General features: G+C 42.3%; 2 protein-coding genes across 2 annotated transcripts; one reads left to right on the top strand and one right to left on the bottom strand.

Annotated features, from left to right (window-relative positions):
• Positions 1-590: 590 nt before the first annotated feature.
• Positions 591-1538, bottom strand: LOC100769360 (putative olfactory receptor 52P1). Its single transcript, XM_027407961.1, has one exon. It carries the CDS (start codon positions 1536-1538, stop codon positions 591-593), a length of 948 nt encoding a protein of 315 aa, XP_027263762.1.
• Positions 1539-14728: 13190 nt separating this feature from the next.
• Positions 14729-15682, top strand: LOC100769069 (olfactory receptor 52K1). Its single transcript, XM_027407501.1, has one exon. The coding sequence runs from the start codon at positions 14729-14731 to the stop codon at positions 15680-15682; it is 954 nt and encodes a 317-aa protein (XP_027263302.1).
• The last annotated feature ends 4575 nt before the right edge of the window (positions 15683-20257 follow it).

Here is a 20257-nt window from a genome sequence, read left to right as displayed (position 1 = left end):
TTGATGAAACTGTTACATAGTACAATGTGTTGAACAAAGCTATTCAGCAGGTTCTGTTAAACATACACCTCCCCCTTGACCCTAGCAATTGTACTTGTAGGTTAAGAAATATAATAGCAGCTTTGTTTCCTAATAGCCCAAAGTGGAAAATATCCAGGTGTCTAAGATCAGATAGTCAAACTGTGGTGTATTTGCAAAATATAATATTTGTCAGCAATATAAAGGAATTAGCTGGTGCACATAGCAACCTGTGAGTGGGAACTATTGTTTTTATCAGGTCAGTAACCACATTTATCTCATTTAATCAACATCTTTGGAAGATAGAAGAGATGTTAGTGGCATTTCCAGGGGAGCCACTATCAACTTGGAAGCTGTGTCTCTCTTTAGGTAAATGTTCCTGAGCATTGTGACCTTATCTCCATCACAAGTAGCAAGCATCAGATGGTTTCTCCAACACGTGTGATCTCCATTTTTAAAGTATGGATACCACTGAGTGTGGGTTTTGCCTTCCATCATGTTGGTAGCCATGCAAACATTTATCAAGGGCCGGAGAAAAAGAGCATATAGGGTTTGGGGATGGGGTTGAAGCATTATGATTGAGCAGTACCCCTCTTCAGTAGTCGTAATGCTCCATCTCTGATCTGCTTGGTTTTCATCCCATAGATGATGGGGTTGAGCATGGGCGGCACAACCAGGTAGAGGTCAGCCAGTAGGATGTGGACATGCCTGGGGACGTGCTGGCCAAAGCGTTGTGTATAGAACGAGAAGAGCCCTGGTGTGTAGAAGAGAAGGATGACACCCAGGTGGGAGCCACAAGTGCCAAAGGTCTTAGCCCTGGCCTCTTTGGAGGAGAGGCCCAACACAGCCCGGAGGATGAGTGCATAGGATATAGCAATACAGATGGAGTCAGTTCCTACTACTAGTGTGGCTGCTGTGATACCATATATATTGTTTGGTCGGGTGCCTCCACAAGCCAGCTTCACCACAGCCATGTGCTCACAGTAGGAGTGTGCCACCACTCTGCCACAGTAGCTCAGTCTTGCCAGTAGGCAAGTAAGTGGGGTCATGAGCCCCAAGCCACGAAGCAGAGCAGCAGCCCCTAACTTGCTCACTGACTCTAGGGACAGCAATGACCCATAACGCAGTGGCCGACAGATGGCCAAGTAGCGGTCAAAGGCCATTGATAGCAGGATACCAGATTCTACAGCTGAGAAGCCATGGATAAAGAACATTTGGGCAGCACAGGCCCCAAAGGCAATCTCAGCAGCATTTGCCCAAAAGAGTGCAAGGAGCTTGGGTACAGTGGAGGTGCAGAGCACCAGGTCAATGGTGGACAGCATGCATAAGAAGAGGTACATGGGCTGGTGTAGTGAAGGCTCTGAGTGCACCACCAGCAGAACTGCCATGTTGCCAAGCACTGCCAGAGCATACATGGAACAGAAAGGAAATGCAATCCAAAAGTGGGACGACTCCAGGCCAGGAATTCCCATAAGCAGGAAGGAGCTTGGGTTCTGATGGCTGTGGTTTGTGTATTGCATGGTCAGGCCAAAGAAGAGTATGGACAGAAGATCTCCCTGTTTGCTCTAAGCTATGAATCCTTAAACAATGGAGCAGCTGGGATCATCTTTGTGCTGTAGCTGAATAGCAGCAGGAACATTTGAGTTAGACTCCACAAGAGAGCTTCTGGGATGAGAAGATTATAGGGCCCTGGGAAATAACAAAGCAGGAGATGGGTTAGCATCAGCAAGGCTCAAAGGATCCCTTCTCACTTCTGTGAAATTTAGTAATGTCTGGTCTGTGGGACGGGGTGGGGGTCATGGCCATAGAACCATTTCCATGGTGGAAATAAGAGCTAGAGATGTTTACATAGTTATCTCTGCCCATGAGGCTTTGTAATTCTCTAGTATTATTTTCTTCAGATTCATTGGCTTTGTGACAATACACAGGTGATGTTAATAACACAGGGTCAATCAGATTGGATGGGAGCTTCAAATGTGGTTCCTTTCAAGATGTGAAGATTATTATTGAAGGGAAGTAAATAGAGGTTGAGGACAATTTGTATGGGGGTTTCAAGCCCCTGAGCCCATCACAACTCATGCATAAGGACTGAAACTTAAGTTTCAAAACATAGATGAAAGGCTAAGTCTCTTGTATCCTGTTTTGGATAGAAGATTTCCTGGCTCATGTTTAGCAAGATCTTGGAATTGCTTCAGGCGTCTTATACAGCTGTGGGTAGAATCAGGTGAGGTGATGTGGAACTGGAGGTGATAGCTGTCAAGATGATTTAGTCATAATATATGATTTGATGAGGTCTTTGGGAGATAATTGTTAGCAAATATATTCTCCAATGGAAAGTAAAGGTATGTGAAAGGGTGAGATGGAATTTTAATCACCAACAATATACAACACCCACAGGCAGGCAGAGTTCAACTTTGTCCAAAGACAAAGTTGAGCTTTGACACATTTCTACTCCATACTTTCTGCCACACATGCTTTTCTGATCTCCCTCCACCTACCTATGTCTTCTCCCTTTTCTTATATACTAACTAGCGATATTTGAGAATTTAAGGAAGTTAAAGATGGAGCGAAAAATATGGGAAGAGGACAGTAGGGCAGGGGTGCTGATGAAAAAGAAACAAAGAAGAGAATCAAAACCAGAATTCACATGGAGAGAAGAGCTCATGACATGATGGGGCACAAGTGTGTCCTGAAATAGAGAGTAGAACCACATAGATCCTCTGGAGATACCACCGTTGTGTCCCCAACCTAAAGATACAGTATCCCCATGCAATTGCTAGGATCAGCCACCTATGAAACAGCCAGGGACCTATGAAGCTGTCTTGGAGAAAGGCAGGAAGGAGAGGCTTTCTAATGTGAACTGTTACTCCACAGTGTCTCTTTTCCATCCCAGTGCCAACTACAGTTGTCACTCTGGAATAAGTCATCCTGCCCCTTTCTAGCTCATTTCCCCTATTTAATATTTCCTATGTAATCTTCTGCGATAGTTCCATCTTCCATCATGGGACCAATGATCTCCATAGGGGCTTCAGCCAATGTGGTGGTTGGAAGTGTCAGAGGCAGAGGGAAATCGGAGTCTGTGGGACCTTGTGAAATGGCATGAGCATGCTGCCTTAGCTTGTGTTGATATGAAAGCAAGGCTGCATTCAGAAGATTCAGATTCACATATCTATATGACTCTCTTTGGTTGCCCATCCCCCAGATATAATTTCTCTGACAAAGAGAGACCAGGCTAAATAACCTAGGTATGAAGTAAACAGACCCATTTCTTTTCCTTCTTTGTCCTCTTAGCCAATTAATCATTGCATCAGATTGACTCAGCTCTTCAATTTCCATTCAACTTCCTTCACCCTGTCCTTCATTCTGAATCTACATACCGCAATGTCCATACACATTCCTGCCTTGGCTGCATTTTCATAGGTGAGGAAGTAGAGTTGGAAGCACAGGCATCGATACTATGCTTAGATTCCAGGAAAGATGTCAGGGCTTAAGTATAGATCCCAGTCTTCTCATTTCCTAGCTGCTACTAATATTTGGGTTAGAATTCATTTAAACATTCAGGATAGTAAGATTGTAGGGCAGTGATGCAAGGCTGAAGTTGGGTCACCATCAACAGCATTTACAGGGACTCCTATTGTCTGATTTTATGAGCTCTAGGCTGAGGGCTGAACAGTATGTTTGCTGAGTCCATTCATAATGAAAGTGGTACCAAACACTTTTACAGTATTTTTCTATATCTGCTAGCTGTCTTTTTTACACCCTAGTGTTTTTTTCCTGGTTCATCTGCATCTTGCAGTCAATCAAACATACACCAGCCACTTCCAAATAACCTCAGAATAACAAACAGTCTCTCATCCATTTGCCTTGTTTAGATCATGTTGGCATTTGCTGTTAAGACAGGCTTTACCAAAAACATAAGAATAGGTGCTCAGGTCCCAGGAACAGTGCTGTGTTATAAGGAAAGGAGTAAATTCTTCACTCCTCTTGAGCGTATGAAAGCCACTTGACAGCAATTCATCATTCCTTGAGGGAAGACCAACATCAGTGGAATTCAAATCCAAGCTCAGAAACTTACCAGCTGAGTGGATTCAGTGATCTTACCTAAATTCTGTTCACCTGCTTCTTTGTGACCTGGAGAGGCTGATTCATACTCCATAGGAGATTGTTGATTGACAGAGGAGGTCATTATCCAAAGATCCAGGAATATCTCAACAAGAAATGATCCTAGTGGCACTTGGGTCTATGGTCGGCTTATACTATGTCTAATGCAGGGATGAGCTTACAGATAGACTTACCAGGTCTGGAAAGGGGGTGATAGTGAAGTTCCAAGTCCTGCAGGGCTTAGAGTACTGGAAACAAAATTGCTCCAGTACTTATCCTGTCATTAGGACCCAAGGTGTGAGTAGAAACTCCCTGGGGATAAGGACACTAAAGAGGCCTCTGGGATGTTGGAAAGAGGCATCAAATTGACGCTTTGAAATTTAGACCTTGTCTGAGGAGGAAAGAATGTCTTAATCAATCTTCTGCTATAACAGCATGCCACAGGGTACATTATAAATAATAAAAATTTATTTGGTTTATGGTTTTAAAGGCTGGCAAATTCAAGATCCAGGGGCTCCATCTGGCCAGGGCCTCATTACTGTGTTACTATGTGGTATTTCTTTATTTATAAGTGAAACTGTCATATGATCTATCAATTCCACTATTGGGTGCACACCCAAAGAAAATGAAATCAGTATGTTGAAGAGATATTTGAACTCCCAGTGTTTATTCACAACCAGTGGCATGGAACTCAGTGTCGATGAAGAAGATGTAATTAGCCATAACAAGAACAAAATCCTGCCATATTATGAATGAACTGCAGACTGTATTAGGTGAAGACAGACACAGAAAGACAAATTCTACTTATCCATGGAATATAAAAACATTACCAGAGACTGGCATGGTGGGAAAAGAGAAGTAGATCAAAGAACACAAAAATTGAAGTTAATTGAGGGATAGGCTTGAGAGGGCCAGGAAAATACCATGACAGGCCCCTAAAAACTCAGTTAAGAACTAGGCCTCAGTTTCTGCTTCTTGAATCTAAACAAGATAGTTTCTGAGAAAGACACAAAGGGCAACCAATTGCCAACATCCCTGACAGTCATGATGTGACGATGTGATGTGCATGGAGAACTGTATGTGCAAAGCCTGGGCCAACCCCCCATTACCTTAAGACAAAAACCAAATAAGGACAAAGCCTGAGACTTGTGCAGACTTGCTCAAGAATGTAAAAGTTATAGCCTTAACCAACCCCAGTTAGCCCTAACCAATGACAAACCAATGATTGTCACTCAGGTAGACCAATCCTAGATGGAATGATCACACTGCTTTTAGAATTCCTTTAGTTGTGTATGAAAGAGCCTGCAAGCTTTTCTTGGGGGTTGTCATTGGCCATTTTTGCCTTTGTGTTGGATGTGCAGCACCAGCAGGCTGGTACCTTCTTGAGATAATAAACGCTCTTGCTGATTGCATATGTGGACGGTGGTCTTTTGTGGGACTTTTCCAGGAGCCTAACAAGGTTCAAGAGAGGGTTACTGTATAATGCTCTGATCTTAGTTAACAACAGTTAACAAATTTTATTCCTCAGTGCTGGTGATCCAATCCAGTTCTTTCATGTTCTAGGCTAGTGATCTGCCCCTTTAATGTGGGATTAATACAGGTATTAAGCTAGCTTTATTTATCCATGTCACAAAGTACATATATTTAAGACAATATGCTATGCATGGTAAATGTGTTGTGCCCAAATTCTGAACCCCCAAATCACCAAGAGATCCTATCTGATGCAAAAGCAAAGAGTCTTTAATTAATTAATGAGTTAACTGTATTAAATCTAGTCCTCCGTCTGTCCTTCCAACACAGCAGGTAGAGAAACGTAGGGACCACCTGGCAGGGAATTTATTGGGGTGGAGCAATGGGAGTGTCTGGGGTCTGCAACAGTCTCAAGTACTTCCGGGCTTGGGCAACTTGTCCTGTGTTGATTGGTCAACTGGTTGCTATGGCCTACAGGCCCTCCCAGGGCGGTTGCTATGCCCTGTATTCCACCGTTATGATAAAGCACACCCTGAGGTTGCCAGGTAACTTCTGATTGGTTCCTTGCCACATGGAGGATATCTTGCTTCCTAGTGACAGTGTTGGGCAAGGTCAGGAGGATATCTGACTTCCTAGGGCGGGGTTGGGCAAGCTCAGGAAAGGTTGGAAGCTCAGCACATGATGCTGAGTCAGAGGCCTATATCTTGCTGTGACTTTTCTGCAGCCTGTTATGGCTGCCAAAGTAGGAGGCTAGATGAGGGTCTGGTTCCTTCAAATGTGTACAATTTTATTTAAAAATCAAAAATGAGAGGTGCTTTGGGAAATATTGGATTATAAGGTAGAAAATGTTAGGAAGTGCAAGTTGGTAACCATGACAGACCTTTCTGAGGAGTTGATTGAGTCGGGGATGTTGTTTTGCTGCAGCATGGCCTTGAAGAACGAACCACAGAACTCAACAAAACCACGTGGAGTTTATTAGGGAGGGAGGCAAGGGGGTAAGGAAGTTCGTGTCGACTGAGCAGGAGAGGAAGTGAAAAGGCAGATGGTTGAGTGGTGATTGCTTAAAAGGGAAAGGTTGCACATGCAAATGGAGTCCTTAAGGAGCCAAGCAAAACATGACATAGCCACATAACACAGCTGAGTCCTTGAGCTGGCTAAGTACCTGCCTGAATGTTGGTGTGTGTATCCTGCCGATTGACAGGGAGGCAGGGCCAGCATAATGCCAGGACATCAACAGGGGATCTTGATGAAGTGAGAAAGGCATGCAGGTCTGTGAGGTATACTGTTACAGGCAAAAGGAACGGTAGATGTGGAGGCATCTGGAATGTATTTCATGAATTTGAAAGACAGCCTCAGGCCAGTTGATAACGTGAAGTGACAGAGGAGACAGTAAAAGTTTGGAGAAGCAGCCATGGCCAATGTGATAAAGGCTATGGTGAGGATTCTATTTTGTTTGAAATGTGATGAAAGATATTGAAGAGTGTGGTGGTTTGAATGAAAATGACCCCCATAGGCTCATAAGGGAGTGGCACTATTGGGAGGTGTGGCCTTGTTGGAGGAAGTGTGTTACTGGGGGCGGGCTTTGGGTTTGGCACTCTTTCCTTCTGTTGCATGCTGAGCCGCATATATAACTCTCAGCTACCTCTTCAGCACCATGTTTGCCTGTGTGCCGCCATGCTTCCCACCATGATGATAATGGACCAAACCTTTGAAGCTGTAAGCCAGCTCCAATTAAAGTGTTTCCTTTTTAAGAGCTGCCATAGTCATGGTGTCTCTTCACAGCAATAAAACTCACTAAGACTGAAGTTGGCAAGGCGTTTAATCTCTTCATTCTTCTGATGGTTTCCTTCTTGTGACCCCAGTGCCCAGTTCTTCACACCTTACATAATCCAAAGAAAGATCCAATGAGATCATTACAAAATAACAAACTATGCTATTAATTCTCAATAATTATTAATCTCTAGTATTATCAAAGTATTGTTGTGATAGGCCTGACCATGCTTTTGCTTGGAGGAATATGGAATACTTTGGGACTAGAGTACTTCTGGACCAGAAAAGCAATTGGGCACTTTAAGTGGGGCTTAATAGGCTATAGTAGTAGGAGCATGGAAGACAGTGGTGGTGAGGGTGAACTGAACTCAGATCTCAATAATGTGATCCTTGTACAGATGTCCTGCTTCAAAGCAAGTGTGTCCCATAGACAACAGGCTCAAGAGAGGTGTATGCTTACTTCTGAGGGTGGACATTAGGACCCCCAAGCAGGAAGAGTGTGTATCATCAGCAGGACACAATTTCCACAGAAGTGGCTGAGAGGCCTCAGGAAGAATATAGATGTTTTCAGACTGAGGGGCACATGTGAACCCCAGCTTCTCTTTTTAGGATCATGGCAGAGTAGCAGACTCTAAGACCAGTTCTGGGGGTTGTTACTACTTCGATAATGTTATAATATTATAATAATGTTATTCTGTAATGTTCTTATTGGATCTTTCTTTGGATCCTGTAAGGGGTGAAAGACTGGGCACTGGGATCACAAGTAGGAAGCCATCTGAAGAATGAAGAGATTAAGCACCTTGCCAGGGTTACAAGCTAGGACTCAAATCAGGTCTCCCATCCATAACCTGAAATGACAGCTCATTGCAGAAAACAAACATGCTAAAACAAAAACACTACAAAACAGATATAAAAACCACAGCTAACCTTGTTCTTGTTATGAACCAACACCCCTCCTTTCCTCAGCCACAAAGAGCAAACACAGATGGTACCAGCCCTTTGTGTCTTCCTGAGACTGCAGTTCTCAGGAAACACCAAGGGAGGTGTAAAGAGGCACACTCATTACTGACTGCAATCAGGCCACACCCTGACTCCAGGGAAAAGCAAGACTGAGTGCAATAGCCACAAAATGGTCAGGATGTGGGGATGGTATGAAGCCAGAGGCAGACTAGAGAGCCCCAGAGTGACCTATAGTCAGAGCCTATAATGAGGACTGGTTAGGGTGTTCCTCATAGACAGGGCCTACCATTCCCCTTTTCTTTTGGGAAAATGGAAGTCTTTTTTTGTTGTTGTTCATCTCCTCTCATGGAGAGAGAAGTGTGATATTGCTTTCCCATGACCACAGGAGGTGAGTGGAGCTACACGCTGAGGGTGAGAGCATGTGGGCATGAGTCTGTTGATGCAGACTGATCAGGGAGGGGTACTTGTGTGGGGGTCAGCTAGCCTTTGGGGGTGGGGGTGGAGACAGAACAGACCAAGGAAAGTGGCCAGGGCATGTAAGCAGAGAAAATGGGATCAATCAGAATGATGGCAGAAATACCACCCAAAGGCTGAGAAAAAAGTATTGGATGTTAAGGGGAATAGGTTTGGCCAGGACAGTGCCATGGAGTGATAGATCATAGCCTTGCTTCTCAGATCCAAATAGATAACCATTGCTGCTTCAAGCATTACCTCACCTCCCGGTTGTCACTCTCATCCCAGTACCCTTCTGGCTACCAGGACATCCTTCTAACATCTTCTGATGCCTTATCTTCTATGGACTTCAGATCCTCTCATCACACCATTGTTAGAGGCAGCCCCTGGTTGCCCCCCAGGCCCATGCCTACTTTGGGGTGCTTCTTAGAATTTACCACCAGAAAACCCTGGATGACTAGCCCAGACCATGCCTATAATCTCTCTCCTCTTGTCACCCATTACTTTCCTTCTGCTCCATATTCAGGGGCTGTCTCACTCACAGCTACTGCAAAGTGACTGAGATAAGACAATGGGAAGGACAGGTGGGACATCTGTTTCACTGAGGAGTTCAGTAACAAGAAGGTGTGTCTCACAGTGCACACCCATAGACACAGTCCTGGAATACTACAGGAAGAGTCAAAAAATGTGCAAATGAGGTTTAGCTCTGAAGCCTGCATCCTCCTCAAGGACTGACAATGTTGTTCTTTGAATCTATCATTCTAAGGTTTTCTCTAGACAAAGGTGCAATGAACGAAGTGGAAAACAGTGCTACTTCAATGCTATCAGCTATGGTTTGGGGAGAGACAAAGAAAATTCCATTGGTTCCTTGCTGATATTGTAGGTGAGGAGGCAGGGAATGAACATAGCTGTCCCAGTGACATTGAAGGACTGGAAATAAGACCCAAACCAAGGTGGGATAAGTGTTTTAAACAGGAGGAGACTGTCTGACACTGTGGCTGAAACTGGAGGTATATTTTCCTCAAAGCTGGAAAGAGCAAAGGTTGGTGACTTCTGGTATTGTAGACATGATAGACAAGATTTGAGACTGAGCTGTGAGGGAAAAACTGTAGGGTCAGTGGCAGTCATCAGGAGTTTATAGGAAGTGAGGGAGACAAGGCCACTGGGGAAGACTGGAGGCTTGCTCAGAACAGAAGCAGCATATTCATTTAGGATGGGATGACAGTGTGTGTAAGAGGATGCAGCCTCATTTAGAGAATGACTACAAAACAAGTGCCTAAGTGGTATCCATAAATACAAAAGAGAATCCTACCATCACAGGGATTTCATGCTGTCTATCCCTAGTTTATGTCTTGGAGAAAATTCACAGATCTATATAGCCTTGGAGAGGGGAATTTCTTCTTTCTTAAATGGAAATAGTTTTTTTTCCAAATAATATATTTTGACTATGGTTTTCCCTCTCTCAACTCCTCAGATCCTCCCTCCTCCTCTTACACTCAAATCCACACCCTGTCTTTTTTCTCTCTCATTAAAAAATAAACAGGCATCTAAAATAATAATAAAACAAAATCAAATAAAAACAAACAAGAAAAAGACAAAACAAATAAGAAAACAGAAGAAAAAGAGTCTGAGAAAAAGCACAAGAAACAGATACAGGCTTGGATCCACAGGTTTGCACATACAGAAACGGAGTGGGCAATTTCTAATAATAAGGCTTTTATTCTGACTGCGGTGATAAACCGATGGGAGTAACCACAGAATTTCCATCTGTGGAGGTAGGTCTAGGTTTGGGTCAGATGACAGTATATTGCATAGTGGCTGGGGGAAGTCAAGTTTCTTTAGGAAAAGGAAATCATCCATGCATTCATTTAAAAATGTTCATTAAGTACCAACTATGTTCAGTAGAATCTGTGAATTTAGAAATGAATTACAGCCCTTGAGTTCAAAACCCTACCAGCCTGGTGGATCCACAGACACAAGTAAAGTTACCAACAATTGCACTGTCATGGCATTTTTTGATTCAGCACCTAACACATCTCAATCTGTGGGTTATAACCCCTTTCACAGGGGTCACAATATCAGATATACTGCATACCAGATATTTATATTATGATTCATAACATTATCAAAATCACAGTTATGAAGTATCAATGAAATAATTTTATGGTTGAGGGGATCGCCACAACATGAAGGGCTGTATTAAAGAGTTGTGACATTAGGAAGGCTGAGAAGCATTGATCTAACAAGTTGCTATTGCAATGACTGAGAAAGTCTCCCTGGAGGAGCCCAAGAGGGCTACTCTATGAAGGTGGCAGGAAAAGGGACTAAGGAAAGCATTCCAGGTAAGTCTGGTAAATCATACATGTGACTCTTTGAGGAGAAGGCAGAGAACCCAGTGTGGTTGAACCTAGGATGGATATTTAAGAGAACAGGAGTGAAGGTAGTGGGTGCAGGCAGAAGGACATTTGTAGGTGTGGCTGGTGGTTTCCATCTTTCTTGTAGCCATGGGGCCCTGTAAGCAGTCTTCAACTGGGAGATGAAATGCATAGTCATATTGAATTGATAGGATGAGTAGGGGCAGAAAACTGTGACAAGAGTGAATATTGACTTAGGCAAAAGATGGCAAGTGAAGAAGGGGAGACACAGAGGTGATGGGGAAAAGAGCAGCGGAGGGCATGGGAGGTCTTGCTTACTAGAAAGAGATTCTTAGGCTGCAGCATCTGACAGAAAGGCTACATGGCTGGAGGGTAGTGGAAGGAAGAGTGGCTGAAGTAGTGACCAGACAATGTAGTGTTTTAAAAGCCAGGTTTGGGATAGAGAGTCCATCCTAAGTCCTATGGTAGCTAATGGAGGTTCTAGCCAAAGCTAAGGGTGACATAATTTGCTCTTTAAAATGGTCTTTTTGATTAGAGTAGATTACTAGAGAAAGGATTATTATAGAGGGCCCAAGAATCATACTCCAGAGATCACTTAGGAGGCTTTTGTTGTCTAGACACAAGATGACAGTGACTTAAACCAGAGAACCTGAAGGAAGGTGGACACTGAGATGTTTGTCTGTGGCTACATGATGGATGGACGGAGAGGAAGAGGAGACAGTATTATGTGTTACCCCTGACTTTCCCTCAGCTATGGAGAGTATGTCTGCAGTGTGCATGGTTTCAGGAAGCACGTGGAGAGGAGATAGGCAGTGGGGACATGCCAAGGTTTGTTTTGGCCATATTTTGGCTGAGGCCCTTATGGGATCTCTGAGTGACTGTCTAGTGGGAGAAGGGTATACTAGTCTGGAATTCAGATTCCCTGAATATAGATGATGAAATTTCTAAGAAATGTGAGGATATGAATAAGAGGATAGAAAAGGGCATAGGTATGAGAAGATGAAACAAAGGCAAGACTGTTTACGAGGCATTGTGGAGATGGGAGATAAATTGGAAGGGACTGAAAAATAAATGAGAGAAGAGGAAGGAGAGAACAAATCTGTTTTAGCATTTATTTTTATCTCATCTCCCCAAATAAAACATGGATACTTACGGTGAACCATGTGATGTTTCAGCATGCATACACATTGACTAATGCTCAAATCACATTAAATGCACCTATTTCCACAAACACTTATCATTTCTTTATGGTGTAAACATCAAGGATTCAAAACTCTAGTTTTGTTTTGTTTTTATTTTTTTTTGAGATATACAATACACAGTCATTATCTATGCTTTCTTTCTCTGAAAATGGTATTGGAGGATTTTCTCCCTAATTATAACATAGCAGTCAGAATTTTAAACACGGTTTCAGTGAAAGGAAACAGAGTCGAGGGGAACTAGACTGACAAAGACAAAAGGCAGTGGAACATGGTGACTTGCTGATACTAATTAAGAGGAACATTTTAGAGAAGAAACCAGTAGTTTTATTTTCCATTTTTTATTTATAAGACACAGACTTTATTTGAAATTTGATTACTACTTTTTTAACCTAAGACTTTTTTACTAGCTTAAAAAGTACTAGGTTTTATCACCTTTTTGTCAGACAAAGTGTATTTTTGTTGTTTCTCCCCCTCCCCCCACTCCTTTCCAGGTGTCCTCTCTCCCAGTGACCTTCTTTCTACTTCCATGTAACTTGTGAGCTTTGCTTTCTCCCCTTCTCAAAACTTCTGGATCCTACTCTGGGTCTCCTTCTATACCCCTCACAGGATTCCTTATTTACATTCATACAGACCTTAAAAGCCAGGATCTCCATAAGAGAGAGAAGGGAGACTTTTGTCTTTCTGAGACTGGGTTGCCTCACTTACAAGAACACTTTAGAGAGCCACCCGTTTCCCTGCAAACCTCATTTAAATTCCTCACAACAAAGATCTCAGAGTTGAATTTTAACACTGACCATTCCAGCTGTGTAAGAACCATTAGTTTTCTTAACTCAAAAAATGGTCCCACATTAACTGAGTACTGTCAATGCCTTAGAGTTATACTGTGTTTTAACACATAATCTCAAAATGCTCAAAAGAAACATTTTAGACTGTCCCCGGAAAAGGTAAGAAGGGGTATGTATCAACATTTTTTGATACAATGTTTAAGCATATTTATATTATTGAAACTAGCACCTTCTATATGCTAGGCAAGAGCTCTAACATTGTGCTATATTCTCAGCTATGTTCCAGCATTGTTTTTCTTTTTTTTTCCTCTGGGTCCCTGTTTCCCCCCTGTTTCCCTCCCTGCCTCCCTCCCCCTCCTCCTTCCTTCCTTCCTTCCTTCCTTCCTTCCTTCCTTCCTTCCTTCCTTTCTTTCTTTCTTTCTTTCTTTCTTTCTTTCTTTCTTTCTTTCTTTCTTCAAGACGGGGTTTCTTTGTGTAGGCCTGGCTGTCCTGGAACTCACTCTGTAGGCCAGGTTGGCCTTGAACTCAAAGATCTTCCTGCCTCTGATTACCTAAGGCTGGGATTAAAGATGTGTGTCACCACACCTGGCTCTGGTTAAGAATTTTCAAAGGAGAGAATAAACAAGGAGAAAAAAAGAAAGATAAGGGTTCCAGTTAAAAGAATCAGTATGCCAAGGTTAAAGGTCTGTCTGTAAAATGGTAGGGTAGACTATGCCTTCTGAATGCCATGAAATCTAGCTAGGAAATGGGTGAAAGGGAGAACTAGAGATGGAAATCAAGTTACATGAAGGAGCACAAAAAGACTCCTCCTTTTCTTCTTAGCTGTAGGAAAGATGTTGGTTACAGAGATTTCTGCATGTTTGATAGAATCTACAGAATTTATATAAAAGTAGCTGGGTCTTGTGGATCAGATCTAAAGGCCAAGTGCTAGAAAAGCTGAGACTGGAGCATCTCAGGTTCAAGGCCAGCCTGGGCAATTTAGTGAAATGTTATTTTAAGTAAAATGTAAAAAGAGCATTTGGGATGTACCTCAATGGTAGCATGTGACTAGTCTTTGCAAGGCCCCAGGTTTAGTTCTCAGCACAGCAAATATAACCAACCAACCCACCCCAAATTTACAGATAAGTAAATTAAGAGGTTATAAGCTTGTTACTTCAGAAAGAAACTCTTTTCTTCCTTTTTTTTTTTTTTGTATTTAGGAGTGTAGTTGGAGTTGGGAGGCAGGAAGAAGTCAGTGTTACAAGATGAAAGCAGAAATACGTATCTTTAGTAGAGATACTTCTAAATTCCCTCTGTACTTCAGAATGGCCTTGAACTAACTGATCACAAGAAGGTTGCTTCTTGGTACTACCTGCAGCAGTATTAGTTATTCTGATGGCAGGTGATTTTATTAGCACCTTGAGGGTATGGGCCACTCATGTAATTTTTTATGTGTATTATTATTATTTATTTAGAGGCTCACAAACGTGAAGAAGGGCTAGTACTCCTCCATAACTGATTGGGATTTGAATTTGAACACTGATTCTGCTGATGGTAGCTCCTCCTGAGAAAGGCTCTGTGGAAGCAGATAGGAGGAAGAAAATTCCCAGAAGCCATGTTGGCCAACAATATCACCTCAACTCATCCAGTGACCTTCTTGTTGATGGGGATCCCAGGCCTAGAGCACTTACACATTTGGATCTCCATCCCCTTCTGCTCAGCCTATACTTTGGCTGTGCTTGGTAATTGCACCCTCCTTTTCATCATTCAGGTCGATTCAGCTCTCCATGAGCCCATGTACCTCTTTCTGGCCATGTTGGCAGCAATAGATCTGGTCCTTTCCTCTTCAACACTGCCCAAAATGCTTGCCCTGTTCTGGTTCAGGGATCGAGAGATCAATTTCCATGCCTGCCTGGTCCAAATGTTCTTTCTCCATTCCTTCGCTATCATGGAGTCAGCAATGTTGCTGGCCATGGCCTTTGACCGTTATGTCGCCATCTGCAAACCCCTACACTACACGACGATTCTGACCAAGTCTCTCATCATCAAGATTGGCCTGGCTGCTGTGACTAGGGCTGTGACATTGATGACACCACTCCCCTTTCTGCTCAGACGTTTCCACTACTGTCGAGGGACAGTGATTGCCCACTGCTACTGTGAACACATGGCTGTGGTAAGGCTGGCATGTGGAGACACACGATTCAACAACATCTATGGCATTGCTGTGGCCATGTTTATTGTGGTGCTGGACCTGCTCTTTGTTATCTTGTCTTATATCTTCATCCTTCGTGCTGTTCTCCAGCTTGCCTCTCAGGAGGCCCGCTATAAGGCCTTTGGAACATGTGTGTCTCATATTGGTGCCATCTTAGCTTTCTACACACCTGTGGTCATCTCTTCAGTCATGCATCGTGTAGCTCGCCAGGCTGCTCCACATGTCCACATACTTCTTGCTAATTTCTATCTGCTTTTCCCACCCATGGTTAATCCCATCATCTATGGTGTCAAGACCAAGCAGATTCGAGAGAGAGTCTTAGGACTCTTCCTCAGAAAGGATGTAAAAGGAGTGTGAGAGGCAGTTGAAGAAGGAGATGGGTATAGGATGATAGGAAGTAGAGGGATACCAGGATTTTCATGTTTACTTTATCTTGATGTGACTTTAAAAAATATCTAGCCATTGACAAGACCATCTGTCTCAATCCAAACTTGTTGGGTCCTCAGAATCCTCACTCCTGCCCTTCAGTAACTTGACAGAGTCATGAACTAGTGGCCTCCTTCAGACTTCAAATAAAGACAATGATGTTCTTAAGCTCACTTGCTCATGAGAAGCCTGAGGGTCTGATTTCTAGACTGTGTCCCTGGAATGTGAAGCTTGCTTTATCTATCTAATCAGGACCTGGATAAGCATCAACAGTACATCAGTGAAGAAATCCTCATCCCTCAAAGACAGCTGGGGTCCAGGTTCAGACAGAACTCTTCCTCTGTTGGGGTTTGTAACATTCTGAACCTACAGGTTCCAAGTGAGACAGCCTTGCTGACTACATTACTGTTTCTTTCCCTAGGCAGCCTGTGTATTCTTTGATTTCTGTTTGCCTCTTCATCCTTACGGTCAGCTGCTCTCATTGAACACTTTGAATATCACACAGCCTATCTTCTGATTTTGCTTTATGTCATATGGATCTTTCTTATGTTTTCAATAAAAATGTAAATTGCTCATGTAGTAATCCAGATAAGTGTCTAAGGCAGCGGTTCTCAACCTGTGGGTTGCAACCCCTTAGGGGGTTGAATATCAGATAGTTTGCTTATCAGATATTTACATTATGATTCATGACAGTAGCAAAATTACAGTTATGAAGTAGCAATGAATTAATTTTATGGGTGGGGGTCACCACAACATAAGGAACTATATTAAAGGGTCACTCTACTTAAAGTAGGGATGTTGGATTATGATAATTGCAATAGATTTTGTTCTTTGTACTCCTCACTTCAGCCCCAGAATTTAGTACATGGGTGAAAAATGAGAAAGACAAAGTAGAGAAGAAAAAGGAATATAAAGCTATCTTTCCATTTGTCTCATGCAAACTTGCATGCTGGACAATTTTCTTATTATTAATCCTGACAGCTCATGTGGCTCAGACAAGCCCTAATACACGTCTTCACAAATGCATCATTTCTGTTTTATCTTGCAACTCTTTGTTTCCTCAGACTGTTATGTAGGAATTATATATCATCTTCTCTGTAGGATGTTATATACTACATCTATTGCTAATGTAATGAAAACTTTTGAATTGCTTCTTCCGAGTATGGTGGGGTGTATGGGATGTTTCAAAAAAGCATTAAATACTAACATATAAACAGAAGAGTAGCATGAAGTAAAATAAGTTACTTGTAAAAATTATTTTTTTATGTATGTGTGCACATGTCTGTGTGTGGGTGTTTTCATGTGTGAGTGCAAGTGTCCTCTGAGGCCAGAAGTGGGCATTGGATTCAGGGAACTGGGATCATGGCAGGTTGTGAACTGCCTGACATGGGTGCCTGGAACTGGACTTGGGTACTCTGCAAGAGCAGAATGTGCTTTTAACCACTGAGTTACCTTTCCATCCCCAAGAAATTACTTCTAACAAGAGTTGTGATTATTCTTCTGTTGGTTTATACAAGGAATACCATCATCCTGTAAGCCAGATCCATCCTCAACAAAAGGGGAATAATTTTATTTATAGTGTAAGTCCAGTAATATAAGGATTCCCAGTCAGGAATAGTAATAGTAATGGTAATAGTAAATAGTAAAAAGCAATAGTAATAATAAAAAAGAGAATGGTGCACGTTTGGCTTGGTTACATATTTCCAATCACTGGATAACTGGGACATCCCAACAATGTGTCCTCAACTAGGACACATAGACACGTGCAACTCAACGAGGTCATAGTGGCTGTGCTTGACTGAAGGGTGTTGTTCTACTTAGTGACTCCCATGGAACCTTGCTCTCTTCCTGTTTCTCAAGATAGAAGTCTTGATGTTAGCTTGGAACCCCCTTTTCTCTCACACCTGTATCATTTCCTTCTTCATCCATTGGTACATTTGTCAGATATGGAGAACCTAGTGATTTCTCATTATATTTCCTGCTACCACCTTGCTTCAGAGACATCATACTCTCTTGAATTTAATTCAACAGACTTTCTTCATGGTGATGAGTGTAAGCCCAAGGTTTTTCATGTTATACAATGCTCAACCACTGTATCGGTGGCCCTGAAACAGACTCTTAAATTATCTGCCTTCATTTACCTTCCCTTCTTTGTGCTGCTCTGTTATAGATTATATATCTGAAAAATGGACTTTAAACCAAAACTAGTCAGAGGATCTATGGAATGTTACTTCATAATCATTAACCAAACAACCCACCAAGAAGGTATTATAGTCCTAAACATACACATACCAAACACAGGCGCAACTAATTTTTTTTTTTTTGCAGATTTTTTATTTGAATTAGAAACAAGATTGTTTTACATGACAATCCCAGTTCCCTTCTCCCTCCCGTCCTCCCCACCACCACCCCCCAACTCAAACACTGCCTACCACATATCCTTTCTGCTCCCCCTGGATGATGAGGCCTTCCATAGGGTGTCATCAGAGTCTATTGTATCCTTTGGAATAGGACCTAGGCCCACCCCCATGTGTCTTTGCTCAGGGAGTATTCCTCTATGTGGAATGGGCTAAGTCCACACCTATGCTAAGGATAAGTACTGAACTACTATAGGAGGTCCTGTAGATTTCTGAGGTTTCCTCACTGAAACCCATGTTCCTGGGGTCTGGATCAGTCCCATGCTGGTATCCCAGCTATCAGTCTGGGGAGCAAGAGTTCCCCAAAGTCAAGATTTCTGCATAAACATTTCCTGGAAGGAAAAATGAGACATGTAAATTAGTATTTAAGGTTTTAGGATATGATGCTGAGAACCCTGGTAAAGAAGTAGAATACCCTAAAAGAAGGCAAGGCTCCAGGGTGCTTTTGAAGCAACATTCCCTTTATTTTCTGAATTCCTCCTGTATTTAAAATGTACTGTAAAATCCCCACCACTCTTTTCCAGACAGTCTCACTGCCATCACCCAGGCTGGCCTCAGACTCATATTTCTACAGCCTCTGGAGTATTTGTATTACAAATGTGTGCAACAATCATGTCCAATTTGTACATTTTTTACATCTATATTCCTTCCTTCTCTCCTTCCTTTCTTCCTTCTGTCCCCATTCTTCCTTTCCTTCCTTGTCTTTTAGTTCCTTCCTTCTATCTTCCTTTCTTCCTTCTGTCCCCTTCTTCTCTTTGACTTCCTTCTTTCCATTCTTAATTCCTTCTCTCTTCATTCCTTCCATCCATCATGTGTGTTCCAAGGATTGAGCTCAGGCTTGCTGGCAAGTACATTCATCTGTCAACCTGTCTCACCAGCCCCCTCATTTCTTTTTCATTTTTTATTGTTTTTTTTTAAAGATTTTATTTCTTTATTATGTATACAACATTCTGCTTCCATGTATATCTGCACACCAGAAGAGGGCACCAGATCTCATTACGGATGGTTGTGAGCCACCATGTGGTTGCTGGGAATTGAACTCAGGACCTCAGGAAGAATAGTCAGTGCTCTTAACCTCCGAGCTATCTCTCCAGCCCCCCATTTTTTATTGTTTTTGTTTTTTGACTGTACTAATAAGCCAAGAGCTTTATTGATGCACTTTACAGTGAACCCAAGACTGCTCACCTTCTTTGGGAAGAAGGGATGTCTGTAGACACTATCAGGTGTTTTTGTTTGTTTGTTTTGTTTTCATTTTAAAACCCAAGCTCTCCTTTTCACCCTGGCCTTGGACCTGCACCCATCCAAAGAGTCCCTCCCGATTTTAGACAGGCAGTGCACACAGGTACACCTGACAAAATCTGACCAGTCATTGTGATAGTCAAGTATCAGTTCTGTGTTACTTTGTAGACAACGGCAGGGAATTCTAAAACCCTGAAGTTAATTTATGAAACAATAAGACAATTTCTCCTTCCACCTTGGAATTTCTCTTTAGAATCAAGTGAACATAAACATTCTTGACCTTACCCCTCACTGAATCTGGTGCTCCATTCACTGTTGGCTTCTACAGCAAAGTTATTTAATATGAGGAGGCCTTCATTAGACTTCAAATACTCCTTTCCTCAGACTCATTTAAACCAGACTCTGCATGGTACTATTTATCAACATTGCTTTGTTCAGTTGTCAAGTGCCCTGAATCTGTAAGTACAAGGCAGTGTGGTTTTCAGATGATTTGCTTTGTTAATAATGTTAACACATATTGATAATTACTCTTCCTTAATGTGTGATGTTGAAGAGGCTGTCAGGCAGCACAGATTCCAGGCACTTTCTGTCTTAATAGTTAGCCTCCAGTTTTCTTCGTTGATCTACATCTCAGTTCTAAAGGTTAAAATTCAAACCTGAGTTTTTCTTCTTCCTATAAATACATGGTACATCTTTGAGATGAACTGCTTCCATGCCTTCAGGCACTCTCTGTTTCCTAATGAGCCTAAGTTTCTATCAACAACCAAAAATTCCCCTTCAAATTCAAGACACATACCCAAACAGGTCATTGTTCACTTAGACTTCTGACAAGACATTTCACACCCTCCAT

Source organism: Cricetulus griseus, chromosome 3 (assembly GCF_003668045.3).
Source record: "Cricetulus griseus strain 17A/GY chromosome 3, alternate assembly CriGri-PICRH-1.0, whole genome shotgun sequence".
Taxonomy (NCBI): Eukaryota; Metazoa; Chordata; class Mammalia; order Rodentia; family Cricetidae; genus Cricetulus; species Cricetulus griseus.
The sequence above is the reverse complement of the archived record's forward strand: the minus strand, read 5'-3'. Positions and strand labels throughout refer to the sequence as shown.